Source organism: Candoia aspera, chromosome 2 (genome assembly GCF_035149785.1).
Source record: "Candoia aspera isolate rCanAsp1 chromosome 2, rCanAsp1.hap2, whole genome shotgun sequence".
In the NCBI taxonomy this organism is placed as follows: domain Eukaryota; kingdom Metazoa; phylum Chordata; class Lepidosauria; order Squamata; family Boidae; genus Candoia; species Candoia aspera.
The window spans coordinates 35,980,912-36,001,494 of NC_086154.1; the positions used below are offsets into that span (position 1 = coordinate 35,980,912).

At 40.0% G+C, this 20,583-nt stretch overlaps 1 protein-coding gene across 1 annotated transcript; it reads left to right on the forward strand.

Moving 5' to 3' along the window:
* Positions 1 to 262: 262 nt before the first annotated feature.
* LOC134489123 (histone-lysine N-methyltransferase SETMAR) lies at positions 263 to 9,645 on the forward strand. Its single transcript, XM_063291606.1, has 2 exons — positions 263 to 337; positions 8,361 to 9,645. Exons 1-2 carry the CDS (start codon positions 263 to 265, stop codon positions 9,159 to 9,161), a joined length of 876 nt encoding a protein of 291 aa, XP_063147676.1. The 3' UTR covers positions 9,162 to 9,645.
* Positions 9,646 to 20,583: the final 10,938 nt, after the last annotated feature.

A 20,583-nucleotide genomic window follows, 5' to 3' on the forward strand; every position in this document is an offset into this window, starting at 1 on the left:
TCCTTCTGCCTCTCTTCCCTGTGGGAAGGGAGGCAAAGGGAAAGTCTCACACGAAACCCAGAAGCAATGTATTCTGCACAACTCCATTCAATCTGTCCTCAAAAGAGACCGAGCAACGCTCCCAGAGTTCTCCTGTTTTACCATTGGCTGAAGCTCGCTATTAGTAAGCGAAACTTCGCAGGGCAGCCAATCTCGGCAGAGAGGGCGGGGCAAAGCGAGGGCTGAACGGACTGTTGTTTTTCCGCTGTAGTTGGAGACGAGTATGGACGTGAGCCGCGGGCTGGAGCCTCTGCCTGTATCTGTGTGGCCGCGGCTGGAGGAACTCCCGGTGTTCCAGGTGAGAGGAGGAGGAGGAGGAGCTGAGCAGCCCCAGGGCAGGGGCGGATAGAAAGCTGCGCTTTGTACGCACCCGCCGACGCATTGAGAGTGTAAGGTTTTGGTTTTTTTGAAACTGCGGCGGGTCCATCGAAAGGGACGCTGGGAATTGGAGTTTTCTGTGAGAGTTCCTATCTGCAGCGGAAACCTTACGCTTCTGAAAACTACAATGCCTAGAATTCGGTGGTCGTGGGGCGGGGCCGTGGAGTCGAACGATAGCGCTGTGTAGTTCGTGCCTGTGGTCTTTGAGGGGGGAATTGTCTGAACGGGGCTTTTGACGCACCTGCGGGATTAAGGAGCTGAAACTTCAGAAACACTCCACCACGTGGTTTCTTTTGGATGATAACTTCTTCCTGTACGTTTCTGAGGTTCAGTTATCCACGGTTTTCTCTTGCTCCAAATACCACTCCTATGGCAGAAAACTTGAGATTTTATTTATCAATCAATCAATCAAATTTCTTCACCGCCCATCTCGGCAAGCGACTCTGGGCGGTTTACAATCACAATAGATAAGATGTATTTGTCTCCACGCATCTTTCGGGATCACCGACTTTCAAATAATGATCCATCCCATTCCTAAGAGTCGACGTGTGAGGAAAACGAAGAAATAGGGTGTCCGGAGCCAAAGAAATCGAAGGAAGCTTAAGAGTTTGTCCTGATTAGATAGTGTATTGAATTAACTCGTTTTCACCTTCCATCAATGAGAGAAATGCATATGCCTTGGAAAACTAAGCACCTGGCAAAAAACTATTTTTTTAAAATAAGTAATGTTTTTAAAACTACCAGTTGATAAGGTGTTTTGAAACTTCTTTGTAAGCAGCCCGATTCCATGCAGACTTCAGATGTTCATTGGTCAAGAGCAGATTGGGTTACATGTGTGTATAGATCCTAGGTTATTTTTCTCTTGGATTAAAATATTTGTAAGTGTTTTAAAACATTTTTAAAGAAAGTATACTCTGAAAATAATCACCTCAGTCTTAGTGCATTCACCAAGATACAGGCCTTAATGCTGCCGTTCAATTGCATTCTTCTGTTTTGCTAATGAATTGCTTTCCTTGTGCTTTTTTCAATAGTTTATTGATTAGATTTATGTCTTGCCTTTTGTAGAGGGTTAAAGGCCACATACATAGTGCTGCCTTCTAGTCCGCCGCCCCAACAACCCTGTGAGGTGGTTTGGACAGAGAGTGTGACCAGCTCGAAGTTACCCAGGGAGTTTCTCTGGCTGAAGGTAAACTAAAACCTGGCCTCCCTGCTTCTGGTCTACTACCTTTAGCACTACAGCAGGACTTTTATGTTTAATGTATGTATGAGAGGCATAAATTCAAAATAATAATTTTTCATCGTATCTCTAGTTTAATTTACACTTTTGTTGCAGATGGTAAAGACACTTCAGGGAAACCTGAGGTTTCCCTGTGTGAAAAAGAAAAGTTTTGTTTTCCTTCAAGTTAGTGTAAGTTGAAGAATCAATAACATCCATTAGAGGTCACTCTTGTTCTGGCAAAACTGTTGTATCTTGTTGCTTAAAGAAATGCTTTTTTTAAAAAAAAGGTCATCGCAAGTTTGTTTACTGAAATAAATGCGAAGTATTTTTAACATAAGGTTTTTAATGTGACTGAATTTCCTTGGTATAAAAGATTGTTATGAATTTTTTTCCTGATTGTGCAGTTGTGTGTGGCTGACCATGCCTGGGCTCAGAAGCTAATCGGGGTGGGCCTGGTTTGTACTTGGATGGGAGATCAGGAATTTGCAAGCCTGTAGGTTAGAATAGGAACTCAAGCATACTGGAAGAATGTAATAAGAAACCTCTTCAGTATTGCTGTCAAGAAAATTACATTGCTATAACTATGAAGTGACCAGGAGCTGAGTTTGACCTGAAGGAGATTCATGAGAATGAATCCTGACAAGATCGAGAACTTTTAGGATAGGTGAGTTTTTGTCCAAAAATTGGTATGGAGTTATTTCTAGATTGGATAATAGTTCTCTGAAAGACAGATGTGTAACTAATGGGTTATATTTTGATCCAGCATTGTAGACTAGCAGTGCCTTTTACCAGCTATCTGATTTACCAGATACAATGGTTTCTGGATGGGATAGTCTAGCCATAGTAACACACCTTCCATCAGATCATAATGTCCTAGGACTGTTACCTGTTGTAATTTTTTTAACAGCATGCAGCCATGCTTTATGCCATACCTTAAGAACATGCTATGGTAAAAAGGGGAAGTGTCAGTTCAATCTGTATTACTTGGCAAAGTGGGGGTGGAAAGAATTGTCATGACCAGGAAGCCAAGAAAATATTTTTTGAGTTTTCATAGCTCCTTCCAGAATGTCTACAGAAATACTTGGCTCTTCTCAGTTTTGTCCTACAACAATTTTGTTGTATCTTGGTACTTTACGGGAGCTAACCTGCCCTTCTGGATACAATAAATATAGCTTACTTCAACCTCCTCCCAAAATGATTTTTTAAAAGTTACTGAAATTTTCACATACCACTAATATTCTGTTTTGTGACAGATGTAGAAAGCAGTGCTTGGCAAGTCTTTAAAGTAATATTGTTTGAGATACTATTTAATTTTCTTAAACTCAGATCAGTATATTTCTGTTCTACACACATGGTGCTTTAGTAAGTATGAACATATTCCCAGAAGTTCACAACTCATAAATCAACACTGGAAAATGAAAATACAATGCATATTGATGTAACTTGTTAAAATACTCTTGGAATAAGATTAACTTTGATATTTCCTTACTATCCATGTTGAAATGTTTATATGAGAACATAGTATATTGCAATAGGATTTAATTTCTGCATAAACATATATTTACTCAATGTTAAGCCTGACTGCTTGCCAAGCTACTCAGCATAGTTTACAAAGAGGGTTGAAGACATTCCTGTAAGATAATAAAACTAAAGTCAAGATAATAAAGAGGTTGTGTCAGGGGAAAACAATATTAAGGTACATTGCATTCTGGTGGGTTTACAGTTCATCCTGACCCAGTGCCTGTGGGAAAAATCAGGTTTTTAAGGCCTGGGACAATATGGGCTCTGAGGGGGGAAAATGCTGTTCCAAAGGGCAGATGCAGTAATAGAGAAGGTATGCCTCTTGGATCCCATAAGATGATTGATTGTTTAATCAATTTATATAACTGCCCACTCAACACATGACTCAGGGCAACATGTATCAATAATAAATCCAGTAAAAAACAAAAGAAAGCATAAAAACAAACCGTAACACAAAACATAACATATATGCCAGGAAAAAAAACTAATGGGTCATACCACTACCAGACCCAATGACTGAGGGCCAAAAAGCCTCTAAATGCCTTGTGAAAGATAAGCAGGGTTGGGGCCAACCAAATCTTGGGGCAGGGGGGCATGCTGTTCTAAAGGGCAGGAGCAGCAATAGAGAAGGTGTATCTCCCAGATGCTGCCAAATGACATTGTCTAAGCAACGATTGTAACGATTGCCTAAACCCAAATACTCAGTCTCACAAGCTCGGGCTTAAAGATAACTGATTTATTAAAGGAATAGTATGCAAATACAGAGAAAGCTGAGAATGAGCAAAAGCGCGCCAAATACAAACTAAATACCCTCGCTTCAAACCCAATCCCGCCCCTCGCCCCACCATAGCAACCACCCCCTCCCAGGTGTTGGCAACCGTCACACATCGGCCTGGGAAAGTAACCTTGAAGACATGTCATAACCCAAACATACATTCCTGCAGAACAGCAAGGAGATTACAGCCTGGCACGGCTGAAATTCCCCTCCCCGCAAATGACAAACACGGAACAGGAGAGTGACATGTGAAACGTTACGATGTATTCAAACCATTGGAACGATGAACATGACATATCGCCCCCCTTAAAGAAACTAAACTAAGCAGCAAGTTCATGCGGCTAGGCAGAATAAGGACGGGCTAAGTGATTTTACAGTGTGGGACACGCATCAGCACCTATACATAGGAAGACACGCATCAAAGAATCCACATGTGAAACGCTCCCATTCATTTCTACACAAGATCTAAGCATTGGCATGAAAATTTTCACGATGCAGATATTAGCATTGAACATTGCGATCATGACAAAACGCAAGGAACAGGTTACAGTGGTTAAACAGCATATAAATGCAAAAGGCTAAACAGCATGAGAATGCTAAAGCAAACCACAGAGCCCCGCCCCTCCACTCAGTCCGGAGGGACATGCTTCCAGCAAACAAAGCCCTGAAACCCACCCCTATCTCGCCCGAAATCCAGGATTTCTCGCTGATCGCCAGCCTCGCTCGGTGGGTCCACCTCCTCCGCCCTCAGTGCGATGAATGCGTCGCCTTCTTCCTCGGGCCCCAAGGCGGGCTGTCTCACCTCGGCCTCTCCGCTGCATCCCGCCCGACCGCCGCCGCTCTCCACGCAGCCCAGGCCCCTCGAGGCCGCACCCTTCTTGGCGCTGACGCAGGCAGGAACGATGCCTCTCTCCCGCCGCGCTTGCATCCCGTGGAGCAGCGCCATCTCCAGCCACAGGAAGTTCCTCATCCAGTCCCGCTGCGCCTCCGAGCGCTCGCACCGCAGCTCGGTTTCGGCCAGCAGGAACACCCACCACTCCAACGAAAATGCCGATGTGCCGCCCTCCTTCGCCGGAACCATGCAGCCACGCCGCGTCCCAGCCTGGGCCATCAAGGATGCCAGCCACTCCGGGGACCACACCGGGGCGCCGCTCTCCACCTCCAAACCCATCCCCGACTCCGGAACATCGCTACCGGCCACCGCGCTGAGGTCGCTCCCCCGCGACTCTGCCCGTTGCGGCCTGACCCGCCGATCAGCGAATTCCACCTCCGGAAACGTGGGGTATTGGGGTCTCCAGGTGGCATGAGCTAGCCCCGACCGAGCTTCCGCCACGCCGTCCCCGCTGGAGCGCTGTTGCGCCCCGATTCGTCCATCCATTGTTAAAGTCATCGCTAGCTCTCCCCTTCACCAAAGGCTTGGATGGGGGCTAGCGGAAAATTTCATTATCATTCTCAGCTTTATGTAACGATTGCCTAAACCCAAATACTCAGTCTCACAAGCTCGGGCTTAAAGATAACTGATTTATTAAAGGAATAGTATGCAAATACAGAGAAAGCTGAGAATGAGCAAAAGCGCGCCAAATACAAACTAAATACCCTCGCTTCAAACCCAATCCCGCCCCTCGCCCCACCATAGCAACCACCCCCTCCCAGGTGTTGGCAACCGTCACACATCGGCCTGGGAAAGTAACCTTGAAGACATGTCATAACCCAAACATACATTCCTGCAGAACAGCAAGGAGATTACAGCCTGGCACGGCTGAAATTCCCCTCCCCGCAAATGACAAACACGGAACAGGAGAGTGACATGTGAAACGTTACGATGTATTCAAACCATTGGAACGATGAACATGACACAGAACCTGGAGCATACCAATCCAGTCTTACTGGATTGGACAGAAACGATTGGAGAAAGGTAGTCCCGTAGATGCCCAGGCCCTGAGCCATCCTGAATTGCACCCAAATTGTACTGGTGACCAGTACGGCTTGTTAAGTAAAAGTATCAGATTGTCATACCAAGCTGCACTCAAAGCTACTTAGGTTACCACACTGTGGACCAGCTGTAGCTTTTGAACAGTTTTCAGGGGTAGCTCTATGTAAAGCACATTACAGTAGTCCAAATGTGAGGTGACTAAGGGATACAGGACAGAAAGCTTTTCCAATCCAGGAGTGGGTGCAATGGTGCATAAGATAAATCTTTGCAAAGGCCCTCCTACAAATGTCAACTTCCAAATTGTCCACCAGTTCTGTCTAGGGAAGTGCAATCCCATCCAGCATGAAAGCTGGAAAATACCTGGAAATGGAGTCTTGCTACGGTTGAGCCTAAATCTGTTGTTCACCATGCACAGCCCAACAGCCTCTAGGCATTACAACAGAACCCAGAACTTGGTTTGCCTAGGGTCAAAATATACAACAGAGTATCAGCATATTGATGACATCTGACCTTGTTGATTGGATAACCTCACCCAGCAGCTTCATGTCAGGATTAAACAGGAATGGGGGAAGTGTGGAACCCTGAGGAACCCTACAGTGCAGTGGCCTAGAGCTAGATATCATGCACCTCCTAACACTGGATGGAATTAGTCCTCGGGAAGGGAGAGAGACTCCAAACTCTCAGTACCTGAAGCTGATAAAAAAAAAAGACCATGTCAGACAGTTCTGAAAACTGCTAAGAGGTCAAGGAGGGCCAGGATAGTTGTACCATTCCCATTCTGGTCCTACCAGAAGTAATTCACAAGTGTGAGCAATGCCATCTCAATCCACCCACCCAAAATGGATGTAGTACCGTATGAGCAGAAAAATATTTAGATTTTGCCACTCTTATTGTCACAACATAGTCCTTACCCTTAGCATAGACTTTTATATGTGTTCAGTTGGACTCTTACCACTCTGTAGCAGTGCTTTAGGTGTCTCTTCTGTTATTTTGTCTCCCAGAGCTCCTTTGTGCAGCAAGAAAGCCCCTAGGACTGACATATAAGGGAGAGGCCATTTAGAAGCAATCTAATCAAAGCCTCCTTCCAAGTGGAAACTTGCTTCAGCTGAACTGCCATCAGAGTGTCAGGGAACTTAACAAGCTGCCTTTGAAACCCAAAATGGATTCATCAGGTGCCAAATGAATAGGTCCTTACATATGATAAAATCTTGAACATTTTTTAATGTTTAATTATCTCTTTCTGTGACCGCAGCGTTTTTGGAAACTAAGATTTGTTACATCAGAAACATAACTTTCTTCCTTTAGTATCCTTGGTTACTTTGTTCAAAGCATCACCTAGTCTAAATGCATAGGATTGCTTTAATGTTCACTGCAGTTAAAGCAGATCTTTTAGAAGCCTCTTGTGAAGAAATGGTGAGTGGAAGCCTGTTAAAGCAATGTATTCTCATAGCCCTGTCTTCATGTAGATTAAATCAGATGTATTTTTGTCTTCCATCTCCCCATTTGTTGCTTCCTTTCAATATGTGGAATAACAACTTTTTCCATGTTTTTTCTTCTGTAATTAAAGGATGCATTTGTTATCCAAAATGTTCCAAATCATGGCTTGCCCATCAGATAAAATTAGAAACAAGAGATTTGGTAGGCTGGCAAGATAATTTTATCCTTTCCTTGGCTAATAAGCTGCTTTAGAATAATTAAATTATGAGTGCATCCTCAATTGGGCCCTGTGGGTAAGCATCTGCATAGTAAGAGATTCAGAAGAAATCATGTTGGAAGCAAAGGAGGAAAATGGTAAAGCGACAATTATTCAGTTTGCCTCAGACTACAGCTATCTTGATTGCTCAGTATCAAATACTGGTTCAAAAAAATGTGCAGCGTTTTCTTCTGCAGCTACCGGACATAATTTGTTCTTTTTAAAAAATAAAATAAAACACAGTTCAGTATCTGATTAATCTTTCTCTCCTAACCCCTCTTATTCCTCATTTTTTCTATCCTACTTCCATACATGTTCATTTAGAAAATAAAACTGTTGCAAGGAATAATTAATTTGTTAACCAGAAATTGAATAAATGAATTGTATACTTTTTAAAGGAGAGTATGCTGACCCCCTTTTTGACCTCACATGAATTGTTTCCCACAGTCTGAATGGCAGTAATGGTTTAATTGAACTATATAATATACCAAAATTCCTTCTCATCATAGGCAAGTACTCAGTTTCTATATATAAATCACCAAAAGAAATTATAGTGCGTGGCATTTTATATAAGCAGAACAGAGATGTTTATAGATCTTCATTAATCAAGCCTTTCTGTTTTATCCACTTTTTAAATTAAATGTGTATAATCAACCATTCTAAACAATGCATGAGTTGGTAGGTATTTCAGCAAATATAGTGACAGTCTTTTGGTTATTTACAGAATATATTCTGCTAGTCTTCTCAGCTATAGAGTATGCACTATAGCCCCTAAGATGATTTCCTCTGTTTTCTTTTTCAGTATAGTCCTGATCATGTGCCTGGAGAGGGAGGCAAACCAGACCCATCTGAGATCTCCTTCTCTGGATGCAGCTGTCATTCTGCTTCCTGTCTGGCCCCAACATGTTCATGTCTTCACTATGGAGAAAATTATGAAAACTTATCCATTAAGACTGAAAGAAGTGAATTGGGTTTTTCAAAGCCTATTTTTGAATGCAACACTATGTGCCACTGTGGAGAGATGTGTCAAAATAGAGTAGTTCAACGAGGCTTACAATTGCAACTTGAAGTATTCAAGACCACTGAGAAAGGATGGGGTCTTCGCACTCTGGAATTCATCCCCAAAGGACGATTTGTGTGTGAATATGCTGGGGAAATTCTAAACATTAATGAAGCACGTAGAAGGATTCAGCTGCAGACATCAAGTGATTCAAATTATATTATAGCAATTAGGGAACACTTGTATAATGGAAGGATAATGGAGACTTTTGTGGACCCCACATATATTGGTAATGTTGGTAGATTCCTGAACCACTCCTGTGAACCCAACCTCTTTATGGTGCCTGTCCGAATAGATTCAATGGTGCCTAAGTTAGCACTTTTTGCTGACCTTGATATCTGTGCATATGAAGAGCTTACGTATGATTATTCTGGAAGATACCATAATTGTTTGCCCATAGAAGAGCAAAGCAACAAGCAAGAAGGGAAAGAATCAAAGAAGCCCTGCTTTTGTAGAGCTAAATCATGTACAAGTTTCTTGCCTTACGATAGTTCTTTATTCTACAACAATGACAGAGAAAGTAATGCTGAAGAAACATTCTGAAAATGAAGAGAGTAGCAGAGTGCTTCTTTTAAAGATTGCCACAGGAAAGCCTGGAGGTGATAAAATCAGCCCTCTACACACAAATACATGATGCAGATGTGCGTGTTAAAGTGGCTGCATGTGTTTAATTGTGCACAGATGGAATGTCTTTCCATCCAGAACATCAGTTGTAACATGAAATATATTAATATCAGAGTGTAAATATTGTATTAAACAAATTGGAATCTTGCCCTGAAAGAAAGAAGTTTTAATGGAATATCGAAAGATATTACAATGGGACAAGGGTGAGCGACCTTTTTCCTTCCAAGCTACATTCATTGCTGTCATGTTCCCCGTTGCAATATGCATGGTACATCGTAACGTTTCGCATGTCAACTTGCTGATGTGTGTTTCGGTTGGGAGGGGAGGAGGATTCTTCTCCTGGGTTATCTGTATTCAGCTGTATGGAATGTGTTTGGGTTATTTCGTGTGTTCAAGGTTTTCTTCCCAGGACATCAGCAGAAACGGTTACAGCACCTGCAGTGGGGAATTTGAAACGGCTGGGCGAGGGGAGGGATTACGTTTGCACCGAGGGTTTTTAGTTTGTATTTGGCACGCTTTTGCTCATTCTCAGCTTTCTCTGTATTTGCATACTATTCTTTAATAAATCAGATATCATTAAGTTCCTGCTTGTGAGTCTGAGTCTATTAGAGTAGGCAATCATTACAATTGCCTTGTGGTGGGTTGGGATCATTAAATCAACCTGTACAAATGCTCCCTCCCATGTTGCTTCCCTGGGATTGTGCTAAGGAGGAGTCATCCTCATGTGTTCTTTTTCTCAATAGGGTGGTGTTCCCAGTCTTCACCAAATACTTGCAGGATGGGATGCCGGAGGCAATAATAATGCTGGGGGAGAGACTATCCTTGTGCCTTTTTTCCCCAATATAATTGCACAATACAGAGGGAGGGAAGTTTTTTGGGCGAGAGAGGCAATATGCACTTTCTGGTTGCTATTTTTTTATGCTTATTTATGATTATGCACAAGTATTGCTAATTAATAAAGTTATTGGCTGCATATGGTTCCTTTTTATGTGTTAGCAATAAAAATTAAGGTAGATGGGGCAGTGGGTCAGATTAGTGAATGAGTATACCAATTGCTAGATTGTTTACTGGAAAAAAGTAATATATGAACTAACAGTTAACATACATCATTGGCAACCTGGTATGAGCTGGTCTTGTACTCTGTGTTTAGAAATACACCCTTTTTTCCCTCATGTTTCTCTGGATCAAAATTCATTTACCACCCTGTAAATCTTTAGAAGAGAAGGAGGCAGAATTCTTCCATGCTCTGTCTTTGCCATTTTATGCCTTCATTGGTTGTGATGTATGACAGCTCTATTGACCTGCTCATCTTCAACACCCTCTAGGCTGTGTATGAAAATATCTCCAAGAGGTATCACTGCTGCTAAGCATGAAAATTAAGACACATGGTATTTTTTTTTAGAAGTGAAATGTTCCTAAATATGTTCAAACCTTATTTCTATGACCATTCAAGCTTGTCTTCAATATCAGGAGGCTCTATATGTCTGTTGTGTATTGTTGTAGTTTTGTTTTGTTTTTTTGTTTTGCATCAGGAATTGAAAGCAGCACAAACCAAAGTTTGTTCCATCACCAAGATGGAGGTTTCCAGTATATTATAAAAGTACTTACTGTCTTATCCCTGATCAAACAAGTCAATTTTGTATTCTTTTCTCTTATGCAGTATTGTGTAATTACTGGCATTATTAATGCTTAACTTGGTGTTAAGATATTGTCATATGACCTGGTTTCTTGTCCTCTTCCTGACAAGGTGCACAAACATATTTCTTGGTACATTTCTTAACTTTTCATTTCTTGTACTGATTCTGTATACCCTGTCTGCTTCTGCATCCATGTCTTCTTCCTCCTGTTCTAATTTTTTTTTCAAGGCATCAGCAACCCTCTCCTTATTATTTTTGCCAGGTTGTTCTGCCTACTCTCCAGCTCAAGCAAAATTCTCTCTCTTTTATATCTAGTAGTGTCACATTGCCTAAATCTTTTTTCATCTCTTGGTTTAATGCTTCTGTCTCATTTGTATTATAATTAACTTGAAAATGGGTTTATATCCAGAACTAGATTAGTGAATTCATAAATTAAAATTTCCTGTCTCTTTCAAATCCCAAATATTAATTATAGCAATTGCTCTCCGTCAAACCTCAGAAGTCCATACATTTTTTTTCTGATATGGAATAGCAAGTATTAAGACAATATCAGGTTCTGAAAAGGTTAATGTCATATTTATGCCACAAGTAAGGGGAGAAGACCCAAGTGTTTATCCTTTAGTTTGTGGCTATGAGAATAGCAGTTCTGACACTTAAACTTTCCAGTCTGACGTACAAAATAAATAGTCATGCTTAAAATTCAAAGGGCATTTAATAGAATAGAAAATATTAACGTCATGGGATATAGATTTAAAAAATGCAGTGCAAATTCAGGTATTACCTCTAATAGGAGACACACAAAGTTTCATATAAAAGAATGCAACTCTTAATTATAAAGGAACATGAACAGAAGTGTTACATTCTACTTGTGCACTTTCCATAATCTTTGAAGACTATGAATTATATAGGTTTTTGTGATTCTCTAGCTTATTCTTTAATAAAGAGTGCCAAGTGAAATTGAGCCAAAACAACTAGGGGTCAGTATGCTTGGGGAACCCTAAAACAGATGGTAAAAGATGAAATATTTGAAAAAATTGCCCAAGAGCTGAACATATTCAATTATCACTAAATTACCTAGTTTGAAACTTGGCAAAAACAAATGTTAAGATACGAGGATTTGTTGCAAGTTCTACTTACTTAATATGTGACATCTATGCAACAGTATTATTTGTTAGGATAAATCTTTGAAGTGCTTACAAGTGATTTTTCCACTCTGAAAAACTTAATTGCCATCTGTATTTTGTATTCCATTTGAGCCATGTGTCAGATTTTTACTGAAAAAAATGTGTTATCCCAGCAACAGAATTTTAAAATGTCATTTGTACCTCCTGTAATATATTTATGAATACCATACCTTCCAAGTTGAAAAGGAAAGGTCCACAGAGAGGATCTCAGGGTTTGTAGGAAGGAAATCACTGATAGATAAGAAAACGAGGATATCATTTCAGTTTTGCTGGGTGTAGCTCTCACTTTCAGGGCTTGTGACTTGATTGTTTTACCCATTACTCTCTTCCTTGGCAAAACAGGTCAAGGAAAGCCACCAATTGCAGCTAACAAATGAAGTGGTAAACTAATATAACAGTGCCACCAGTACCTTTTCAGGCATTGTGTGAGTGCCTTGACATTCCATACCCTAGAAAGTGTTTTCCTTTCACTTACAGTCTTTGGGGTCCCCATTTTTCCTTTCACCCTTCCCAAGGTTTCTGGCTTATGTATCTATTAAGTAGCACCCTTCCCTTCCCTTCAGGCTAATGCAGAATTCATCAAGCAACTCCTATACAATGCAGAAGTATACAGTGTCCTCCAAAGCATAATTACAAATGTTTTACCCAAAATGAATTCCTTTGCTGCAGCAACAGTACCCCCTGCCTCTGCCTCCCTCCACAGTCAAATTTCAATATAAATTCCTCTTTTATCAATCAACACATACAAGCTTGACTAGCTCAGTTTGCATATTTATTGGGCTTGATCTTAACAAGGAAAACTCGGTATTGGCAATGGTGACTGATACCTTAGAAGTCATAGCATCGCTTGATTTGGGGAATGCTTCATAGAGCATTTTTCTGTGTAGTGTGAAGATCAACTGTGCCCGTTTCATGAGCCCTAAACAGCTGGAGGTCAACAATACAACGGTTTTTCACTCATTTTGAGGATTTATTCTTGGGAAATTATTACTCTCTTTTAAACCACTGCTTTCATTGCATCAAGATAAGATAAATTGAGTTTACTTCCAAAACAGTTTGGGGGATGGCAATAGCTAGTTCACAGAGTAAGATTATGGGCAGAAACATAACGCCCATGTGTCTTCTGCAGCAAAATAGCTGCTACCTACAGAGTGCCGAGGTGGGAAAGAAAAATGTGCATCTATAAGTACAAAATCAGTGGGAAAGTCATACATACATATATACATACACGTGTGTGTGTGTGTGTGTGTGTGTGTGTGTATTGATTGCTGCTTCATTTGAAATACAGCCAATTGTTGTAAGTTGCCAGAGTTAACACATAATACAATCAGGGACCTAATAACTGTAAAATTGGTTTATTTTGGCCATGGATGTGACATACATTTTGATATGAATGCATCTGTTTTTAAATGACATAAATTCTTCAATAATTTGGAGAACAATTTTATTCTCATGCTGATGACATTTGGATGTAAAAAAAACTGCAAAAACAATAAGCTCAGTTAAGTTTTGATCTTGTCCTTTTCTCCAGTGAGAAATAGAATTTTTGCTTCTGATTTCAGTTAAGCTGAAAGTTAAGAGTTTGAGGCTGTTTGGTTGACTGAAAACTTTAGGTGATTGTTTCACCCAACCGCCTAACTGATTAATCAAAAACAAGCAAAGGCAGTGGAATTTCCCTTAGGGTTTTCTCAGAGAGGAGTGGGAGATTGTACAAACTTCATTCTTAGTTTCTTACAATGTCCAAGTGCAACCATTCTATTACAGAACAATGGAAACTACAGCACAATGCATCATTAGTTTTACCCTCATAAAGGGTACATACAAAGTAAGGAATTTTGCAGTGGCTTTTGTTATAAACTGGAAAGGACATTTAATGTTTTTTGAAAGAGGGAGACTAATTTGGAGTGTTCCTCAATATTATTAATTCAAAATTATTAAAAGTATGAAATCAGCAAATGGTCCTAACAATATTCAAGTATAATAAATCATTTTGTTTATGTAAACCTGTATTCTGAATTCCTGCTTTTTCTCTCATTTCCTACAGTAGATCTATGAACATAATTTACTGAAAGTCATTTGGAAGTGTCATCTGTAGTAAGCTTTAATACTAGTCTTTGATTTAGCCCTGCAGAATTGGATTTGATCTAAGATGCTAATCATCCAGTGTGGACGCAAAAACTAATAATTAAAGAGTGATTGAACTCTCCTAATAGAATTATTATGACTGTAGATAATGGAAAATATAAGTCACGTACATCATATTGGGTTACATCCAGTGGCGGCTCCCAGCAGTGGAGGTGGCATTGTCCTGTGGCCTCCAGCAATCTGAGAGGATTAGTGGATATTCTCTAGCAGATTTGACAGAAATGCAAGGGGGGGAGATAGGAATGGCAAGTCCGTTATACAACATTCGGTGAAACCTTTTGTTCTCAGCTGATACGAAAGCCACCTGGGAAACAGGGAAATAAATCTGCACTGAGGTTAGTGGGGCTATGGGACTATGCTCCCTCTTTTTGAGTGACCTTTCATAGATTATTTCCAAAATAAGATCTCTTTCCAGGTCTTTTTCTGACATTTCCTTCTTCCCCAGTGCAAGTCCTTCATCTTTTTAAAAAACAACACATTTTACATTGAAATTTATTACTGTATTGCTGGTATTTTGTAAGATGCGCAAGAGAGGACTCAGAAAGGTGGAAGTGGACTGGGCTCAAAAATGACGTTTGCACATGCTCACATATGCATTTGTGGGCAAAAAAATATATATAAAAGCCAGAAATATAGACTAGCTGCCAAAATTACTTTGAGTCAATGTGGACCTCTGTTTTTACTTTTATCAATGTTCTTTCTTAGGATGGAAGCTTGAATTGCAAAGTGAGACTGTCTTGTGAGACATTGGCATGCTGCGTAGATGAAAATGTTTCTTTCATTTCTCATACACTCCACTGAGCCAAGGAGGCAAAAATTGTGACCAGAGCAGTAGCTATGAAGATACACAAAATTTCCCGTCTGAGTCTGGACAATTTTTCCACCTGTGGGTTAGATGCTCATACTTCCAACACCAACCCCACAGGGCAAACTTAGCCTTTGTTATGTCCATGATGGTTCCCTGTTGTTTCTTGATTCCAGAATGTATGTTTACAGCCCTTGGGCACAGCAACAGCAGCAACATAGTAATTGATTGAATAGTTGCTTATACGGGACAAGGAGATCTTTTTTAGCTCTCTGTCAAACAGCATTCCCTGGCTATAAAATGGGGCAAATGGGTCTTCTAGAACAGCAGAAGCCTAACTTCATGGCTTTTGGTCACATTGTTTTTGTAGCAAAATCCTAAAATCCACCAACCAAAACTGAGATGCAAAAGATATACTTTTAAAGAATAGGCCAGGTATGAGTACATTTGGAGCCTAGAAATTTCTTTGCAGCAGCGGAACTCAATTGAGTCGACAGGTTTTTCACACTCCAGGTCCCCTCAGGTTTTTTCCATTGTAATAACCTAACTGAAATGTTAGAAGACACTTGATTATTGCTGCTGTTAAACATTGGGAGTCACCTACCTGCTGCTTATCCCTATCCTGAACTGAGTCAAATGATGAGAATAATTTTTGCTGTTGAGTTCAATCCACACATTGGCTGGATTCACACACATATTTTGTGTGTGATTTTTTTCAGTTTGGTTTGAGTTTGTCCAGGAATTTCAACTATTACGTTTTTAAAACCATGGATGATGGCTTACTGCAATGAGAGGACCCAGTCAATTATGGATTTTGCTATTTACTAAATACATAGTTAAAGTGGAATCGTATGTTGTGTAAACCCTACCTCTACCCCTTAATCAATAAAATGTTACTAGGAACTATGATTTTAGGAAGCAATTTGGTTAACTTATAATTTAGGTTGAGTAAATATAAATTTATGTAAGAGACCAGCAATTAATTTACCATTCTGAATATATTTTTAAAGCAAAAGACTACATCATTAAGCTGTAGCAGGATCTAATATTTACCAATACACTACTAATGCAATTGCCATCACAAGATTGCCTGTGTTGGGATTTACAGATGAGTTGTTGGACTGGAAAGCAAAATATTCAGAATTGTTGAACATATTTGAAACTTCAGCCCCATTGAAGAGATGTATTCAATCATATGTTAGGAACTTGAAAGGAACATTTTGTTTTGTCACATAGGGATGGAATATTAAATAGAAAAATCACCAGGAAGCCAGTATTTTCAGCTGCCTGCAAATGTTCTGGGAAAAAAAAATAGTGGCAACTGAATTTCTTATTCAAATGTTTACAAATAATTTAATCTGAAATTTTAGTATGATGTGCAAAATCATTAATCAGTTTAGCAAAAATCCACAACAAAAACAACTCTAGTCCCCCATTGGGGGAGTGGGCGGTGACATAAATTTAATAATTAAATAAAATAAATAAATAGATATAACACTGTTGGAGCTGTTTTGTTATATATATAAATACCCACAATATTTCAAAATCCCAGTAAACCCACTGGCTTCCCTCTAATCTAGAGATTTCATTCAGACTGGGTTGTACCTATGCTGATACCATAGAGGTAAAGGTAAAGGTTTCCCTTGACATTAAGTCCAGTCGTGTCCGACTCTAGGGGGCGGTGCTCATCTCCGTTTCAAAGCTGAAGAGCCGGCGTTTGTCCGTAGACACTTCCGTGGTCATGTGGCCGGCATGACTACACGAAATGCTGTAACCTGCCCGCCGAAGCGGTACCTATTAATCTACTCACATTGGCATGTTTTCGAACTGCTAGGTTGGCAGGAGCTGGGACTAGCAACGGGAGCTCACCCCGTCATGCAGATTTGAACCGCCAACCTTCCGATCGGCAAGCTCAGCAGCTCAGCAGTTTAACCCACAGTGCCACCATGTCCCAATACCATAGCCAGCATTAATTCTTAATGGTTCCTAATATATGTAAGAAATATGCAGTAACTACTGTTGAATAGATATTGATCAGCTAGTAATGTAAACATTGCAGGCTGAATATGAGTGAGCAAAGTGATGTGGCTGCTATCTGATGTTGCATCAAAGAACTATCATTTCCAATCTTCTCCAGGATTTGGTGATTCTGGTCTTTCAGTGGTGATGAAAGGTTCTAACCCCTGCAGAAATGCTACACTACCAATACTATGTCCCACGCAATCATCCTGGAAGCTTATACTTTTCAGCTGTAAAATGGGGGGATTGGTCTTTTCAGTCAGACATTAGTTTGCATATATATGTAAAGCATTGGCTGTACATGTGTTTTCTCATATTTTACATATAGCTTAGTAAAAGATAAGGAGGCATCAACTGAAGATAAGGAGCTACTAATTTAAGCAGGTCTCAGATGAACAGTGTAAACAACTGAGAATTTTATTTATTTATTTATCATATTTTTATTACCGCCCATCTCCCCCACTAGGGAGATTGCAGAGGGACATGTTTTCTCAGAAAACCTCTTTCCTATAGTAACAGGAAAGCATTTGATAATAACCTCATAGTGCAAACAAAGAGCATAATATTTGAATTATAATAATATCTGAATATGTCAACCACAGCTGTTGGTGAAACATCAGGACAAAGAAAACTAGACCATGGCCATTCAGCCTGAAAGCTCATTGCTGCTTCAAAGAACATAATATTCACACTTTCCCCATAAAAATTCTGATTACTTCTGACATAAATTGATACAGATTTTGTAGGAGAACGTTGTAATTTACTAAGTTCCCAACTGGACTGATAAAAATTTTGGATGATACAGATGGCTAAGAGAGCAGTTAAGAATTACACAAAAAGATTCTAATGGGATACAGAGTTGAGTCTAAACAGTTCAGCATAAGAATAAAAGTATTGTCATAATGTACAAATTTTAATCTACCTTATACTTGGGCAAAATCTGTTAATTTTTATGTTTTTTTTAATGTATGCAGCGCAGTGACTTCCTCATTGCACTCATTCCACATCTGATAACCATCCTTCTTAGCTTTCTAATTTTCATTTTACAAACCAGAAGGAAGACTCAAACTATTCAGAAGTTTGCTGCTGGACAACTTAAGAAACCATGGTTTAAAGCTACATATTAACAGGTGATACATTGTATGCCACCTGAAAAATGATAGTTTCCATTTACCTTAAGCCAATATGATCTAGAGTTTTTATTCTGGACATGACAAAACCTTACCAGAATCATAGTTTTTTATCATTTACCCAAACTGTCATTAGTTGTAAAATTACTTTTGTACCTAAAGGCCAAGTAGCTGGAGTACATATTTTTCAGAAATTGTATGGAAACATTGATGAACAAGAAATAGATTAGCTACTTCATTTGGATGAATTAAAGACAGAGGGTTTACTGCATAATTAAATGAGAAGCCTGCAGCGTGCCAGTTTACTACTGACAGATGTTTAATTCAGATAATTATAAAGCTTTAAATAGCTTTAAATTTCTGGCATTTGGTAGGAAGTTTGCAAAGACATACTAGAGGAACAGTACAAACATCCATTCATTCCTAACCTTAAGTGTTCTATCAAACAGAAATTCCAGCATCATGCATGATCCACACTCAGGAATGGCTATGTGAATCTGCCAACAGGCGGCATAGTTTACGCTTCTTATATTCAAGTCAGTTTCCCAAACTACTTTGTGGAAGGAAAGCCTTGCAGTGGCCAGCATCAGCTCTCCCTTCCCTTTGTTTTCTCCCTGGGGAAAGCCTGAAGAGTGCTGGACCACACCTGGTTTCCAATATAAAAGGAAAACACCGAGAGCACCGGCGTGTGGGTGCATAGAGGAAGACTTGTGTTGTGTGGAACAGCAGAGAGGAAGAATTTGCAGCTGTAGGAGTGGAGCAATCATTAGCGCAACAGACAACGGATGGTGATGGAGGAACAGGCTTGGACTGCCGTAGACAAACTGAAAGGAAAAGCAGAGCCCAGCAGCTGCACCACTCCAGCACAAACGCTGAGAAGCTACAGTCAACTGCAGCTGGCAAAGCCCCTTTCTTTTCCTACCCCAGCACAGACTGAAAAACTACCAAGGCAAAGCTTCAGCAGCAGTTCAGAACAGCAGCTGACAGCAACAGAGGCCAATGGTGGCTAAAGACTTTGGCATAAGCTCAAGCAACAAAGAACAGACTGTTTAGGAATAAGACATACACATAGACATTAGTATAAGTGTAGTATAATAGAGCACATGCTTAGTAATAAGTGTTCAGGGCTTTTTTTTTCTTTATTGCCTTCAAGTCAGTCTTGACTCCTGGCAACTGCCTGGACATGTCCCTGCAGTTTTCCTGACAAGATTTCAGAAGTGATTTGCCTGCTTTCTAGGGCTGAGAGTGACTGGCCCATGGTCACCCAGCTGACTTTGGGCCTAAGGCAGGACTAGAACTCCCAGTCTCCTGGTTTCTAGCCTGGTGCCTTAGCCACTATACACCAAACTGGCTTTCAAGGTAGAATTAGGAAAATAAGTAAATTTGTTCAATTTTATATAATAAAAGCCTCCCCAGAAACTCAGGGAAGTTGACAGTCTGTCTGTTGGTGGTCTCAAAAGAACCCCTTCACATATTTTGGGCATAATTTTCCTTTTGGAGTTACCTGAATTCTTCAATTATCTAGAGCTATGAGACGAATACATCTGCTCAATTCACAATATTAGCACTTTCCACAGTTAGTGTTCATTTCCCCCCCAAAATACCTTTTGTTTTGTTTTATGGTGTGGAAATTAACCAAATAGGCCAATGACTGGAGAGAAAAAAATGTTACACTCTGAAAAGCATAAATTGTAGGTAACTGTAGAGAGGTCTCTAAAAAATGAAGTTCAAAAGTTCTGATTTATTTCATATGGCATAGCAGAATGCAGCATTGTTGCATAAAAATCACAAAAACAATATATAAAAATGTATAAAATATAGGACATTGGGACAATAAATTATTTTAGTTCTATCTGAAGAATTGTATAGATGTCTTTCCTTATGGAAAGACTCCTTATGGCTCCTTGGTTATACATTTATAGCTTGTATTCTTAGTCTTCATGTAAGTGGAGAATAGTCTGAAAGCAGCATTTGCTGAAAGCTCTGAAAATAGTAAGCCAGGACTTGGACCGCATCACATTATTTACTATACAGTGTACACCACTTGCTTCATTTGGTCCTCCCAATGCTTCATACATCCTTTCTTTAAGTAACCACACTTAGCCAAAGATTTCCAAAGTTTTATTGGATACCTCCCACAGCCCTACAAAGGCCTGTTGAAAAGGAAGTCCTAGGAAGGGTGTACCAGAAAAGTCATTCAAATATAACTGAGATGCCTGCCTTTGTGCACATTTTTCCTATTTGCATTATGCATAAGGTTTATCTCAGGATTTTCACAGTATCTCCCTGAAACATTATTGACAGCTACTTCCATCTGTAACCCTCAGCTCCTTAAATACAGAATCATATAGTTAGAAGGAGCCATTTAGGGAAAAAATAAATTTTTCCTTACATCAGCAGGTGAAAAATGTTGTTGAAATG